Source organism: Ambystoma mexicanum, chromosome 7p (assembly GCF_040938575.1).
Source record: "Ambystoma mexicanum isolate Mex_15411 chromosome 7p, UKY_AmexF1_1, whole genome shotgun sequence".
NCBI lineage: Eukaryota > Metazoa > Chordata > Amphibia > Caudata > Ambystomatidae > Ambystoma > Ambystoma mexicanum.
Window position 1 is genome coordinate 500631547 of NC_090939.1, and position 15318 is coordinate 500646864.

General features: G+C 46.2%; 1 protein-coding gene across 2 annotated transcripts in view; it reads left to right on the top strand.

The window, feature by feature from the left end:
- MED14 (mediator complex subunit 14) overlaps positions 1-15318 on the top strand; it is a 1766813-nt gene that overhangs the window by 795427 nt on the left and 956068 nt on the right. For both annotated transcript variants that reach the window (XM_069636537.1, XM_069636538.1), the window contains exon 14: positions 10162-10356. In XM_069636537.1, the coding sequence (XP_069492638.1) occupies positions 10162-10356 (195 nt within the window). The remainder of the gene's footprint in view (positions 1-10161; positions 10357-15318) is intronic.

A 15318-nucleotide genomic window follows, 5' to 3' on the forward strand; every position in this document is an offset into this window, starting at 1 on the left:
TCAAATGCATCACACCCTGTTACACTCTTGCTAAGAGAGAACTGACCTTCAAGCATAGAGTGCATTCTACTCTAGGGCTTTCATAGCATTCTTTGCAAATGTTCCCCTAGAGTCCATTTGCAAAGCGGCAACCTGGAGTTCTGTACACACTTTTACAAAACACTATTGCCTAGACACTCATTCTAGGTCTGACTCTCAGGTGGGACAAGCAGTACTAAGACATCTTTTCACTACTGTTCCTTCTCACAACCCACCTCCAACTCCGGTTACTACTCACTAGTCTATGCACAGCATGTGATTCTAAGCAGATTAACAAGCTTCAGAAGACATGCATTGCTTACCGTAAAAGCATTTCTGATGATTGTATCTGCTTGGATTCACATGAGCCCACCCTTCCTCCCTGCTCGGTTGGATGGAACATAGATGTCTTACTACTGTTTCTGCACTCAATCACGATAGTCATAAGGCTCCCTCACGGCAGAAAAAATACAATCGTAGGGACCTCGACACGTGAGGGATTTTGGGTACACTACACGTCACGTCACGTAGGGATAGTGTTACAGGCACGCCCATGTAAACGTCCCCTTTCGATTCTCGAAAGACAAGATGCAATACTCTGCGGTTACCACTGAATGTCAGACTATATGCACAGCATGTGAATCTAAGCAGATACAATCATCAGAAATACTTTTACGGTAAGTAATGCATGTCACATACCTTGATTTAAAACCTTTGAATGGTTTGCAAGCATTAGCTTGCAAAGATTTAAAATGGTTGAATAGAATAGTGTGTTTTCTAGAGAAATATTTTTGGCCTTGCTCAGTCCACCCCCATGGAATACCTATGTTTAGAACTGGATCTTATTTCCTTAGAAGGTATGGCTTTAAAAAGCAGAAGGGAACTTTTATATTAAGACCAGATCTGCTCCATTATGTCCGCTTTTGTCAGTGCTGAACGATTTCTATGAAAGAGAGTCTTCAAGCGGAGACCGTTTGCTAAAACTGTGTATTGAAGATTGGTTCCCAGTCTTTAAGCGAGGTAAAAGCGATGAAATTATGAAGGGAGCACTTGTAAGATAGTTTGACAGACAGGACTGGATCCTTAACGATGATCATTTGTCCCAGTTACAGGGATATGCCCCTGTGGCTTCAGTTGTTCACTGGTTTAAGAGACCCCAACCCTATATTGTATGTGCGTCCCACAACAGGAACAGGGATCCCGATGCAGAAGGATGTGGTCGCCTTGGCCAAAAAGGGCTGGCTGAAGCCCCATTATGTCCAGCAGGTCAATCGACGCCTGGACGCCAAGTACAGGCAGATGGAGGGGGATACACTCTTGCTATCGGCCAACGCTCAGCCACACTCCTCGGATGATCGCTGCTGCATCACTATACTCCAAGCCTCAGTCGTCCTCTGCCACCTCGTCCGCTGCGCTTTTAGGCAAGGAGGAGAAGAACTTGGAGGCTTACGGAAAGAAGCTGTATACCAACATCTCACTGCACCTTTGTTAATCCAATGCGGATGCCATGCTGGCAGCCGTTAACCCAAAGCTGGAAATAGCAGACTTCCTTCCAGAACCTCCGTTGCAGAGCCAGGCATGTTTCAAGGTGGGACTGGTGGAGGCTAAACTGGTGGCACAAGACATCATGGAGTCCACTGTGGCCCACATCAATGCCTCCGGCCGGGCCATATGCATCTTCCACATACATGAGAACTACTGCCTGGCTTTGGGCTATTACATTCAACCCAGACGTCCAGGAAAGCATATTGGACCTTACATTTGAGGGTGGTGACCTCTTTCACTCCACCACCGATGAGGAGCTAGATAAAAAGAAAAACAGTTTGCAAACTGTAAAGTCTTTCTCTATCCTTATGAAGTCCATGCCCAAGGCATGCACCCAGTTGCATCAACGCTCTGATAAAGAGTGGATGTTTGGCAGGTTCCGGGCTTCCAAGAACTCTAGGTACCCTGATTGTCCTCAGAGTCGGCTCCAGCGCAAACAACAAAAGGGGGGGGGGGCAAGGGCTTCTTTCAATCCCCCTCCCCAGCAACAGCCTCAGAGGGAAACAAGGCATGACACGCCCCTTCAAGTCCACGTTTCTCTGGTGGGGAGCAGGGTTGCCCTTCATGTACAGTTTTGGCATCAGAAGTTTGCGGTCCCCCGGATCCTCTCCGTATTGTTTACGGGTTACCGGCTACTGATTCCTTCCTCTCCTCCCTTCTCCCCTCCACTCCTACAGATTAGGACAGCAACTCTGTTGACGGAATTACGTTTGCTCACCAAGAACCAGGCGATGGAGAAAGTCCCTTCCTCCCAGCAAGGTTTGGGCTTCTAGTCCAGGATTTTGGCAATACAAAAGAACCAGGCTGGCCTGAGAGTTGTGTTGGACCTCTCCACCCTCAACCTCTCTCTCCCTCTTCAAAAATTCAAGATGGTTACGCCAGCACTCGCAGTGGAGACACTGTGCAGGGCAGACTGGATGTGCTCCCTGGATCTGAAGGACGCTTATCTACATGTCCATATTTGGCAGCCTCATTGCTCCTTTCTGTGGTACAGGATCATGGGCAGTCCTTTCCAATACAAGGTTCTACCCTTCGGCCTCAAGTCAGCCCCCAGGGTATTTACCAGACTGATGAATGCAATGGCGGCCCTCCTCCGGGCTCACGACCACCACCTCTACCGATACCTGGACATCTGGCTCATCAGGGCGAGAGCTCCAGAGGCGGCTCAGCATTCTTCCTCCGCTCTAATGATCACACTCCATGAGCTGGGATTTTCTATCCACCTCGAAGTCTCGGCTGCAGCCTACTCAGAGCCTGACCTTCCTGGGCCTCATCTGGGACACGAGCTCAGAGAGTCTTTCCCTCAGAGGACAAGATCAGGGCCATCAAAGGGGCTGCAAGTCACTTCCTCAGCTGAGAGGTGACCCTTCGACCTGGTGATACCAGCATTTATTGGGTATCATAGCAGCCGTTCTACTGGCCGTACCCCACACAGACTCAAAATGAGGAGATTACAGCTGCACTTCGCAGCCTCATGGAATTGGGAGCGGGGCTCTCAAGCGGAGCTTGTCAGCATTCATCCTTCTCTCTACCCGGACCTCACCTGGTCCAGGCACTGCAACCTGAGGACGGAAAGCCCTTCCGGCAACCGGCCCCTCCGGTCACCATCACCACGGATACCTCCCTGGAAGGCTGGGGGGGACACGGTGGACAGCCAGTGTCCATGGAGTCTGGTCCCTTCAGGAGCAGGAGTCTCATATCAATTGGCTGGAGTTGAAAGCTATCTGGTTAGCTCTCAGGGCTTTCCTTTCGCTCATTGGGGGCAAGGTCGTCCTCATCTAAACGAATAACTTCACCAGCATTTACTATGTCAACAAGCAGGGTGGCACCAGGTTCCCTCCACTGTGCAGCCTAGCGGTCAACATGTGGGAATGGGCCCTGGAGAACATCTACCTGATTGCCATCCACCTCCCTGGGTAGTCCAACCTGTAAGCGGACAGGCTCAGCAGACTGGGAGCGAACAATATTGAGTGGCAATTGAAAAATCAGGTCATTCTTGGGATCTTCAGCAGATGGGGGGGGCATCCTCAGGTGGTTCTTTCTGCCTCTTGGGCCAACAGGAAGTGCCAGTAGTGTGCGTCCTGGCAGGGGCAGGGCCCTGGCTCCCTGTGCAACGCATTCCAGATACAATGGAACGGCATGACAGCGTATACATTCCCTCCCACACCCCTGGTCCACAGGGTGATCTGCAAGATAAGGGAATCATGTCACCTCAGCATCATTCTGATAGCTCTGTGGTGGCGGGGCAGACCATGGTTCTCGGAGCTCCTCAGCCTCTCGGAGAGGCCACCCATTCACCTGCCGTTGGGCCCAGCTCACCTTCTATCAAAGCAGGGGGGCAGGGTGTAAAGGATTCCAATTGGGCGTCACACCAGACCAGGACGCTTGCTCTTAGCCTAAGATGTAGCACTTAATTGGAATACTTTTTCTTCATTTTCAACTAATTCAAATTGAGCTTGCACCCAACCCACATCACACCCCCTTTTACACATACCCCGGGTCACAATGGACCATGAACCAGGCTGCCCGATGGTGGGAATATAATATTTATTTTAAATTCAAAGAAAATCACACAGTTTGAATATTGGGCAACAATCACCAATGGGGTGATAATTACAATGTAAACTACTGAAATACACTTTGTTGACCTCCTACAAGAACATATCCAAAGCACAAATGAATAGGAGCACTTTACCTATTCGGGTCGATGGCACCCAAGTTAAGATTTCCCCCTGCAATGTTCCCTCAAACCCCACTTAATAGAATTTTGAGTGGATAGGAAGGAGCAGAAAGGAGTCAGGAATACTATGCAGCAAACCGTATTAAAATCTGACGCAAAATAAAAGGCAAAACCATTAGCAATTGCATAAAATGACTTGGAATTGACAAATAGTTAAATGAATGTGCAGTTGAATCAAGGAGGTAAATATGATTTATCACAGTTTCAGCGATATAATATCACTAGCATAAAGCAAATTATCAACAAAGGGCATGTAGTTCAGAAAGCAACTTGAAAGTAAAACCACAGTGCAGCCAAATCACACGTTGAAAAGTTGCATTTTACACTTTCATTTTTAAATGTCAAAACGTTTTTAAAAAAAAAAACTGGTGAAATAGACAGAATTGGAATGTGGTTTTTAGGCTAGGTGATGCACATTACAGGGAAAATATAGAAGTGAAAGAGTGACTCTAGCTGAATACCTGGATGAGATTTTCAATGTGGAAAGAGATTCGGTTTTGGTAAAATAAAGCAGTTAAAAGAAAATGTGTTCAAAAAGGAAAGGACAAGTTTGTACTTCAACTAGATTATCAAGACTAGATTGTTAAAGAAAGACACGGTACGCTCCAAGCTTCATTTGCAACTTAACCTTTCCACCCCGCGTGCAGCCCTATATGGTAATTACTTAAATTAATCAAAATATGACTAAGGATCTATGCAAGACAGAGATGAGTAGAAGACTGGCGCTACACTTGGAGATCAAGGACAGGATGCACAGAGAATTCGAACAGTTTTAAACAAGTTATCAGGGTATGGATAGGATTACTTAGAATAGAACAAAGACAAAGTATCAAGATTGGGTATGCTATGTGGTGCTATCGGATGGGGAAATACTCACTATCCGCACTTGGGTTTGGGGTTTGGGACAGTCAACCGAGTTCTGGATTCAAAGGCTCTGGTCACAGCAAGGCCGCACACTCTCCTCGCAGAACAGCAGGCCTGTCTGGTCACTGGATCACAAGGGTACAGCTGGCATGGCGGTAGTAGGCAAAAAGCTGGTCTGGTCACAGGATTCCCCCTTTCTCCCTGAGTTATTGTGGTTTTGTTATGGGGTTTAGTTATGAAGGGTGGTTCTGGGTGGATAGGAGGGCTTGAACTAACTATCCCTTTTCAGGCAGTGGAGTCTGGAATCTGCAGGGTAGATCTAGAATGTCTGGATCCCCAGGCACTGGAAAATTCAGAAGAGGGTGTCCTTGTCTCTGTCAGATTCCCCGTTTTATAAGGCCGGTGACTCGCAGGGTTTGTTTGGCAGGACTAAGCTAGACCTTCCCTCAAGAACCGGATAGGTCTGCCTATGTTGTTCGCCTCCTCCAGGAGGTGACTCAGTTAATGGGGTTGTGTTTTATGAGGTGCAAAGCCACCCCACAGTCATTTTTGCCTAAAATCAATCTTAACATAAATCATACATTTATGCAGTTGGGGCACTTTTGCAAAATACAAAGGCAAATTGTATATTTCATACAGAGCATGTTGTTCCCACTCCCATGTCTCTATGACATTATTTCACCCTTCTAATAGTTTTTTGTGGTTTAGTGGAAACCGCTTCATCCAAAATCCCACAATTTTAAGAATATGTACATATTATCATAGGGCGCATTTCCATTAATTTTTCACGTTCCATTATATGTTCTTTCCCATGATTCACATTCTCCTGGTGTTTACGTCCCATGCATGCTATGGACAGCCATGATATCTTGTTTGAAAGCCCTGAAAATTATCTTTAAACTGTAAAACCTTTACATCACTGCATTGTCCGGTTATAGAATTAACAGCCTTTAAAGTATATTCATTAAATAGTCTTTGAGCCAAAATGGGCTGGCCTTTGTCCTCCAACTGGGACAATTTTTTTCCAGGCTACAACCAAATGTCAGTTTAGCCCAGGGATGCCATGGAGTTTTTCAGTTTGAGTGACTGGTAGGTGTCACTTCCAAAGTAACACGTAGGTGTCCCAGAATCCATTGTCTCAAGCTGAAGCCCAGACAGCAGTCTGATCGGGGTGTGATAATCTTCATCTTGGCCATTCAAAGTTTTCAAGGGCAGAAAGTAACATGCATGTGTCCCAGAATGTCTTTGTGGCTCCTTTTGGGGGGAGGCCACTCCTGTTGTCAGCACACAAATGTCCATGTAAACTGAGCAGGAAACCTGTTTGACTGGTTCCCCAGTACAGCCAACACATTTAATTATTTATTTTATTCTGTTTTGTTATGAATCAGAAGTAAGTCTGTTAAAATAAAACATCTAGATTTTACCCAACCCCTCCTCCCCCCCCCCCCTTACACTTCTAGGCAAGGACAGGGCCTTAATTACATTGTACTTTTAAAACGGGCATGTTTCTCTTTTGCAAAAGCACATTTTAACACGTGGTGAATTCTGCTGGGATGTCCTCTTCAAATTCGGTTTTCCCTCCCATCTGGATTCCAAATATTGTTTGCGGCCCTAGTCAGTTTCTCTTACACAGCAGTATGTTCAAGGCAAATGTCCACTGAAATTGACATGTGCACAGAGAGCTAGGGTTTCTTTTGAAGGGATTATTTTTGACACTATATATATATATATATATATATATATATATATATATATATATATATATTTTTTAACCAACACACCAAACATTACAACTTGGGACATTTACATTCAAGTCTGTTGCAATATAGTCATACATCAATCATTAGAGTCCTCCCCCTCCCTCCCCGTTACCCCAAGCCCCTATTTCCATGCCGCCCGCCAAAATATCTCATTGTGCTCTCACATCTCCTACGCAGAGTCCCCATCGTAAACCGCCTTGGGTGTGCCTTCTGGTGTAGACGCCAGTTGCCTCCATTCAGTCAAGGGTCCGATTTCTTCCTCCCCACCCCTGCTGATTGCTTCATACCAGACTGTCGTTTCAGCATCAGCCCATTTTAGGAGGTCCGTCCACCACGCCTCTATTCTGTGGTGCCGGGCGGCCTTCCTGCACATTGCGATTCTACTCTTAGCCAGGATGTAGGCCAGGTCCTTCATTTTACTAACATGCTTCAGGTTACGAGGTCTGGCGAACACCCCCAGCAAACATGCCCATACTGATTCCACCTCCAATGTGATCCCTTTCTCCGCCAACCGCAACTTAATCTCTGTCCAGAATCTGCCCACCTCCGGGCAAGCACAGAACATATGTATTAGCCCCGCTTCCGCCTCTCCACACTGTGGACACTTTTGCACCGCTGGGCTCCCAAACTGGGCAATCCTACTGGGGGGTCATATACGCCCTATGGGTGAAATAGAGCTGAGTCTGCTGAAGCCTTGCGTTGCGAGACACCTTCTTGCGATACCTCTGAACTCTGTCCCATTGTCCATCTAGTAGGGGTTCTCCCACCTTATCCTCCCAATCCCGTCTCAATTGCAACACCTCCTTACCCACCCTGGACATCAGTAACTTGTATATGCGGGACACTTCATGCCCTCCCTCCGAGATGTCATACATTGTCTTGATGGCCATATCTGGTTCCTCTGATAACTCTTCCACAGACCATCTGTCCAACACCAGTTTAATAATTCTAGGATGTGTAATGTGTTGGCCTGCATGCACTCCGGTGTCATCCATCAGCCTACTGAAATCTAGTGCCTCACCCTCTTGCCATACATCCCCGAGGGTCACAAGGCCCGGGATTATTTTTGACACTTGATAGCAAAAGTCAAGCGTTTTTCCATACTGCTGAGAGTAAGGTTTCTGGTGATTTCCGAGATCTTGCTTACCACAACTTGTCATTCAGTGATAATGCTTTCTTTTGCTAAAGCACAACTTGCATATGGATGGGCATAGCAGGGTCTCACTGATAAAAGCAGTGTAATGTTGAACAAATAAAAAGAGCATCAGAACGCCTTCATTTTAAGTGTAAAATATTTGCTTTTCCAATGGGAAATTTTGAGCAAGCAGCAAAGCAGCGCTGCTTTTAATTCTCTTCCTTGGTGCATGTAAGACAACATACTGGCAGCCTTTCTCAGTGTGCTCCTTGTTCCATCTTGCCCCATAGGTGTTTGGCAAGACAGTGCAGCTGTCATTTTGTAGCTGCAAAACGCAGTTTTGATGTGAGGCAATGGCGCTGTAAGGAGCCAGCGCAGCCATTCTGCTGATAACTGCTGAAATGCAGCTTGGAGATGGAAGGGAATTCTGCTGAGTGGTTAAATGTATCCCACAAGGGTCATCCATCCCGCTCCACAGAAATTAGCCCTTGCAGCGTGGTTCGTGAGCAGGTCGCACTGAAGCCACCTGAGCCTGTCTCAGGCTAACCTGGACATCATTCAGGGTGCCAGGAGCAAGGCTACTAGGAGCCAGTACAAGGGTAAATGGACTAGGTGCTGCCCTGGACTTGTGCCATTTTGTGGTGCAATGTTGTTTGAAGCGGTGGAAACCTCGTGGGCATCCTACGGGGCCTGCAGTCACACTTTTCCACTGCTTTAAGTCCCCTCAGCTGAGTCGTGGACTGAGAACTGAAGAAAAGTCTCCCGGACAACAACCTTCGCTGAACCAAAGCCTGCGAAGAGCTCCAACGCTCCAGTGCCGTGAAAATCCACTGCTGGGAATCCCCCTGCTCGAGTGCATCTGTCTGTCCCGTCCAACCTTTTTCGGTCATCCATGCCAAGAAACCGGAATCGGGATCAACTGTCGCCTCACCTTGGCGACCAACCTTCTGCACCGAGTTCTTCATTGATAAGGTACTGTCTCAAGCCTAGGTACTGGTCTTGTTGCATTGCTCAGGTGTTCTTGGAGGGCTGCAGTTAAGCTGTTACTTTTGACCCCCCTCCAGGTCATGCTGAGTCCCATTGAGGTGAACACCCATTGGGCTCTAAATTACAAAAACAAACTCTTAGCTGCCAACATCAAGACACCTTTGTTGTGTCTGTTGCAGACTTGACTCTTTCCTCATCAGCCCTTGGTCACTGGATCCCCAGTGCCCCGCTTGACTTTTTGAGACTTATTTATAGTATTGGGTAGGACTTTTTGAAGAGTGGTTAAGACAGAGTTAACTAACGTTTGCTTATTCGTATCAGTTTTCTCTCACTTTTGTGTTGCTTTACTTTTTTTTATTTTAAATGTGCTACTTTTTATTCTGTGATATTACTGTGTTGATAGTACTTACATGACTTAGAATCTCAAGCCTTAGTGTATATAAACTATTTTTATATTACTGCCAGTGTCGGTGTTTTCTTGAACCAGTTGTATTCTCCAAGTACTGTGTGCCTCGCTGCAGCCATTATACCGCCAACGCTAAGCCTGGCTGCTCTGCCATTGCTACCAAACTACCAAACTTTTGGGTAGTTCAGGCTAAACCTAAGGGGGTCAACCCTGTCACCTAAGGTGGGCTTAGACAGCAACCTGTGTAAATCTCATAACCCTTTTTATGACAACTTTTAGAAGCAAAAAATAAATTATCTCCTTTCCTCATTATAGTTGAAGTTCAGGATGATCATTTTAGTATTTACCACATGATACAAATATTTAAAAATAAGAGATTAACTTTCTCTGTACTTTATGAAAGCCAAACCATGGCCTCAAACAAATCATAGCCATTCACTTTAAGGGGACTGCATCTTACTTATATTGCTTGTAATGTCATTTGTACAGTATTTTCTTTTTTCTTTTCAATATCACTGTGCTTTGGCGAATTCCGATGGTTCATATTTCATTATCTTAACATTTTGGTGTCCCTTTTTCAAACTGTAGATGATATTTTTATGCAGTCTACATGGTATTTGTTAATCTTGAAGCAGATTGTTGCACACATGCAGCACTTTTCTTTTGTTCGTTCCACATTCATGTTTTGCAATTCTTTTTTTGGTAGGTTGTAGAGCTGTTTGAGGTTCCTGAGTGCCCCACAGAAGTGGAGTACAGTTACCACTTTCTCTCTGTGAACCATTCTGAAGGTGATGATGGGCCTCTTACTGCACTTTTACTACAGAAGTTTAAGCCAAATGTTGAGGAGCTTGCACAAGACCCCAGCAATGGCATTCCACCCAAAATGGCAACCAAGCGGAAGGTATATGCTTTAGTTTCACAAAATATTTCATGTAATCAAATATGTTTTTGTGCCTCGCCGCAGCTAAGTGAGACTTAATTTTGCAAAATGTCATTGCTGACTTCGGTCTCCATCAATGTGCATTTTCCTATTTAAACTTTTGTTAATCTTGCAAGCATCAATAAAATAAATGTTGGATTCTTCATTGATTGTCTGATAAGTGCACGCAACTAAAGATCTTAGGGATACCGTACAGCAGATATTAATAACATAGGGTATTTAAGGAATATAACGGTAAAGAGGACAAGTTGAAGGTTGAGGGGTCATTGTGAGGCTGAATGTCCTAGACTTGTCCTAGCAAGAGTTATTTTTTTCCAACCAGATTTACTGAGCCTTCTTTCTATCTTAATCTGTGACGTCGTCCAAGAGTCTGGTCTGTGATGTAACCTTTGGGGTTGGGATGTTCCAAAGACACCAAGTCACTTTGCAAGCCTTCTCACACAGTTGATTATAACTAATTTTAATTTGTTGCTCCACCTTACCTTAGGAATGCCCTGCTGTGTCCCCCTCTGCTGAAATCCAGCATGACCTGATCCGGCCGAATACTTGAATGTCTGGGGTTTCTGTGTGGCATCCACATCTTGAGTATTTGCCCCGGACGTAGCCCAGCAAAGGTTTACTGTGTGGGTGGTCACCACTGGTTGGGTAGAAATATGGCATCACTTTCAGAAAGGAAAGGGAGCTAGTGTAATGTACAGATTACAGACCCACCAAGTGAGATTGGCAAGGTAGCATGTACTAGACTATATATATGTACCGTTTATTATAAACAATTTGTGATTAAAGTTAAATTTGGATACTGTAAGTTTGAATTAAGTGTAGTTGAAAACAGTAAAGGTTGCGAAATAGAGTACCAGAAAAACTTTTAAAACACAAGCTATGTTTGCTGTTAAAATGTGTTCATGATGTATTGGAAAGGACTCTCTTTGTATAAGTTGGCAAACTATCTTATTATTGCTTGTGTGTTTTATCCCTGGTGTGTTGCATTGTATTTTGTTTTGTTAGTTTACTCTTTTTTACATAAAGGAAACCAATGTAAATAAAGAGGTTAAAATAAAATAAAAGTAATACCAATTCAGCAATAAATTTTATGTTGCAAAATATTAGCCGCATTTTTAAATTGTTAAATGCAAAACACATCCTTAGAAATAGAAGATTAATATTTATAATTCAGACAATTGTCTTTGTTAGGCAGAAACCTGTGCAGTTCCCTCTGGGACCACTGCAAAAGATTTAAGACTACAGGTGTTTGGCAGTAAATCCACTTGGTAGCAGTCTGTACCACACAGATTCACTTGGTAGCTGTGGCTGAGCAGTCAGACTTCCCTCAAGAAGAGTTAGGCAGTATACAGAGCATACAGAATAGGTACAAAGGCACAGTAGCACAAGCGAACACTGACAAGAGCTTGTGTAAAAGTATATAATTATTTATTTAAAAGACACACTTGTAAAATTACACTGGCACAGAAAAAGGTAAGTAAATTCAAAACACAGTCCTAATTACTATATGTACATCCCTAGTTATTTGTTGGACAAGTCTTAGTTAACACCACTTATTTCCAGACAGAGGTGAGCGCTTAACGTTAGATGGCACTCCAACAAATTGTGTAAAAAGGGATGGAAAGGCAGAATTAAGAAAGCAATATAGCAAAACACTTTTCAGAGTACCACAGTGAGTATTAGGGAAGGCAGTCTATTGAGGAGCAAGGAAGTTCAGTGCCAGGCCCACTTTAGGGAGAGCCAGGCCAAATATGCCCAAGATCACACAATGTCCCAAAGTCTCCAAAGTCTTTACAGGTGAGTAGAAAAGTTCTGTTAAGCTTAGAAAAGTTTAGTTAGGGTGTCCCAGGCTAACCCAGGTTCGAGAGCCGAGGGCTAAATCTACCCCGTACAATCGGTGGCAAGGGAAGCCAGGCGGGACACTGTACCTTAAGTGGGAAGGATCCTCCAGCGGTGGCAGTTGTTCCTGGCAGTGGGTGCAAGTCGCGGCGTCGTCCAGAGGAAGAGAAGATCTCGACATGGAGGAAGGCTGAAGGTCGTTGCACTACCAGGGAAGAAACCAGCCGTGGAGTTTTCCGGTTAAAAGGATGTTACCCCTCTTTCGCGGTAGAGGTAAAAAGTGGTATTCCGGTTGCCGGGGTGCTTGACACAGGCAAGGCGGCCACGAGATGCTCCAGGGAGGCAAAAAGAAGGCAAAAACTGGTTGTCCCCACCAGTCAAGGGAAGAAGACTCTCCGGACTGGAGATCTCCTCTGTCGTTGGGAAGTGGTGAGACGGTTCCACAGGGCTCCACCGGTGGTGTCGTCGTGGCAGGTCGGCTCAGCTTCTCCCTCTTCGGCTTCTTAGGTCCTGTGGCGACTTCTCAAGTTCCAGTCCCCAAAGCCCTGCTTTTATGCAACAAACCCCCATTCACCAGTCCTAGCTGTCACTCAAACATGCTAAGTGGTGACCCGGGGGGCTCACCACTGGGTCAATCACACAAGAGTGCGACTTGAGTTGCCAAGGCAACTCAGTCCAGGGTGCCTAAATCCCCCTCCCACACATCCTGTAGACCCAGACATAGTGGCACCACTTTGGAGGGCTTCTGTGCAGAAGACTGCCAAAAGTGGAACAAAGGCTCGACTCGAGTTCAGGGTTACTGAAGTGAACCCAGACGCCATTTTGGCGGCGAGTTCTGGCACAAAATCCCAACCGGTGAATTAATATTAAATAAATAAACCGGCGGTATCTTTAACATTGCACCAAAAAGTGGTGCATTAAAATCAATGGGAAATCCCATTGGTGGTATCCACTGCCACCAGCCAGTAACTCGGCGAGGGGGGACGGGACAGTACCCCCTCGACAAACAGACCCAGGGGCAATCTAATTGCCCCTACCAGTACTTCCACAGTATGATGGTTTGTACTGGTTCTGCTCACAATTTAAGACTAGTAAAGTCAATGGTGACTTTACATGCCCAGGGAGACAGTAGTCAGTCCCAGGGTATGGAGTCTGTTTGGGGGTCACTATGACACCCCTGTGTTACTGCTCTGAAGGTGCTGTGTAACACACATACAAAAACCAATGATAGCCTATGGGGAAAAATACCCCAAAGCCCATAAGCACATTACAAGTCACAGGAATACACTCAAATCATGTCCAAGAGTGAAGGTAAAAGAGTCCCACTGTTGGCAGGAGAAGAAAATAAACCCCAAAAATCCAGCAAAGCTGCTGGGGGACTCACTAGGTTAGGAAATTCAGCCTAAACAGAGAATTCTCCCTAACAGTCTTGTAAGGTCCAACTCCATCCCTGAATAAGTGTTCTGCCAACGTTCACCGCTAAGGAAAGTTTGAAGAAACAGTTGACATGGATTTCTAGAATCTGGCATGTGGACAGATTTTAGGAGGCCCCACTAGGTATAGTGAACAGAGGAACTCTGAGAGGTTAGCCAAAATCCAATTGGGGTAAATGTGGAGAGCAGCCAGGGCTATTATGGGGAGAATGTGAGTGGGGTCAGGGGTTCACAATGAATCCACACATCAAAGCATACAATAATAACATTTGGATGGGAATGTCTAAAAATAAAGTATTTATTCCAGGCCTTAAATACACATAAAAAAATGAAACAAGCCGGTGATATCGCATAACACTCAATAATTAAAATTTCGAGGGGATTGTGTCCTCCGACGTATTCCAGATCTATGATAGTAATGTCCACAGCTATGCTGATTTGGAAAATTTTTGGCAGAGGCCGTCCTGCGTCGATGTCGTCGATCCCCTGTCCCTCGAGGGCCTCTATCTAGGGTCGACGTCACCGGATGTTATATATAGGACGCACACCGCCCGTAGCCTCAGTTCAATTTTTTTCCGCAAACGTGTTTGCTTCGGAATCTCGGCGTGCTCGATTCTTCTCTTCGAACAATGTCTTCATCTTCTTCTACTACCACGAGGCCGGGCTTTCAGAAGTGTCGGGACTGTGTTTCGAAAATGTCCACCACGGACCCGCACAACATCTGCTTCTGGTGCCTCGGCGAAAGCCACGCCACCACCGACTGCGAGGATTGGCAGTCCCTGACGTCTAAGGCCTTGTGGGAGCGCAAGGGGAAATTAAAGGTAGGTAGGGGTCCAAGCCCCGTAAATCGAAGTCCGCTGGGCTTTCCACCGATGACTCGAGGCGCGACTCTCCGCATCGGTGAAAATCCAGGGCTCTGTCTAGGAGTGGTTCCCGCCATTCCTCTGCCTCGTCGAGGCATTCTAGGAAGCGCTGTCACCGGTCGCCTTTCCCGGCCTCGTCGGAGGACGACTCCGCCAGACGGTTGACTTGTCCCACCAAGTTTTCGTCGCTGGCCGAATGGGATTCATTCTGCCAGCAAATGTTAGCGATTTTTCAGTCGCAAGGCACAGTTCCGTCCGCGCCTTCGAAAGAAGCCGGCAATGAATGGGCTTGGTCTGCCACTCGTACGCCTTCGGGCTCGGGAGGTCGGTGCGATCATCGGGAGCCGTCGCGGTCCCGATCGTACAAGGGCGATCGCCATAGCTGTGCCTGGACCAGGTCCCAGTCCTCGACACCGAGACCGTCGAAACCTGTGAAGCCGTTGGCGCTATGTCCATTGAGGGAACCTCTCGGGGCTCTGCCCTCGAAGAAGTCGTCGACGCAGTCTCCGCCTCGGTCGACGTCAACACCATTTGTGGAGGATTCACCAGAGGTGCCCCTGTGGGCTGTGGAACCTCCGAGGAAGGCTCTCAGTAAGTCTGTGAGGCCTGTTTTTGAGCCCCGGTCTGTTCCTCCTCCTAGATTGTATTTTTTCCAACCTTTGCAAGAAATTTCAGAGGTTGATGAACTGTCTGAGGAGGAGTTGGGATTGCCTGTGCATCCTGACGTCCCTGATGACCTTTTGTCTGGGCATAGTCAGACGGAGGAACTTCGTCAGTCATTGCATGAC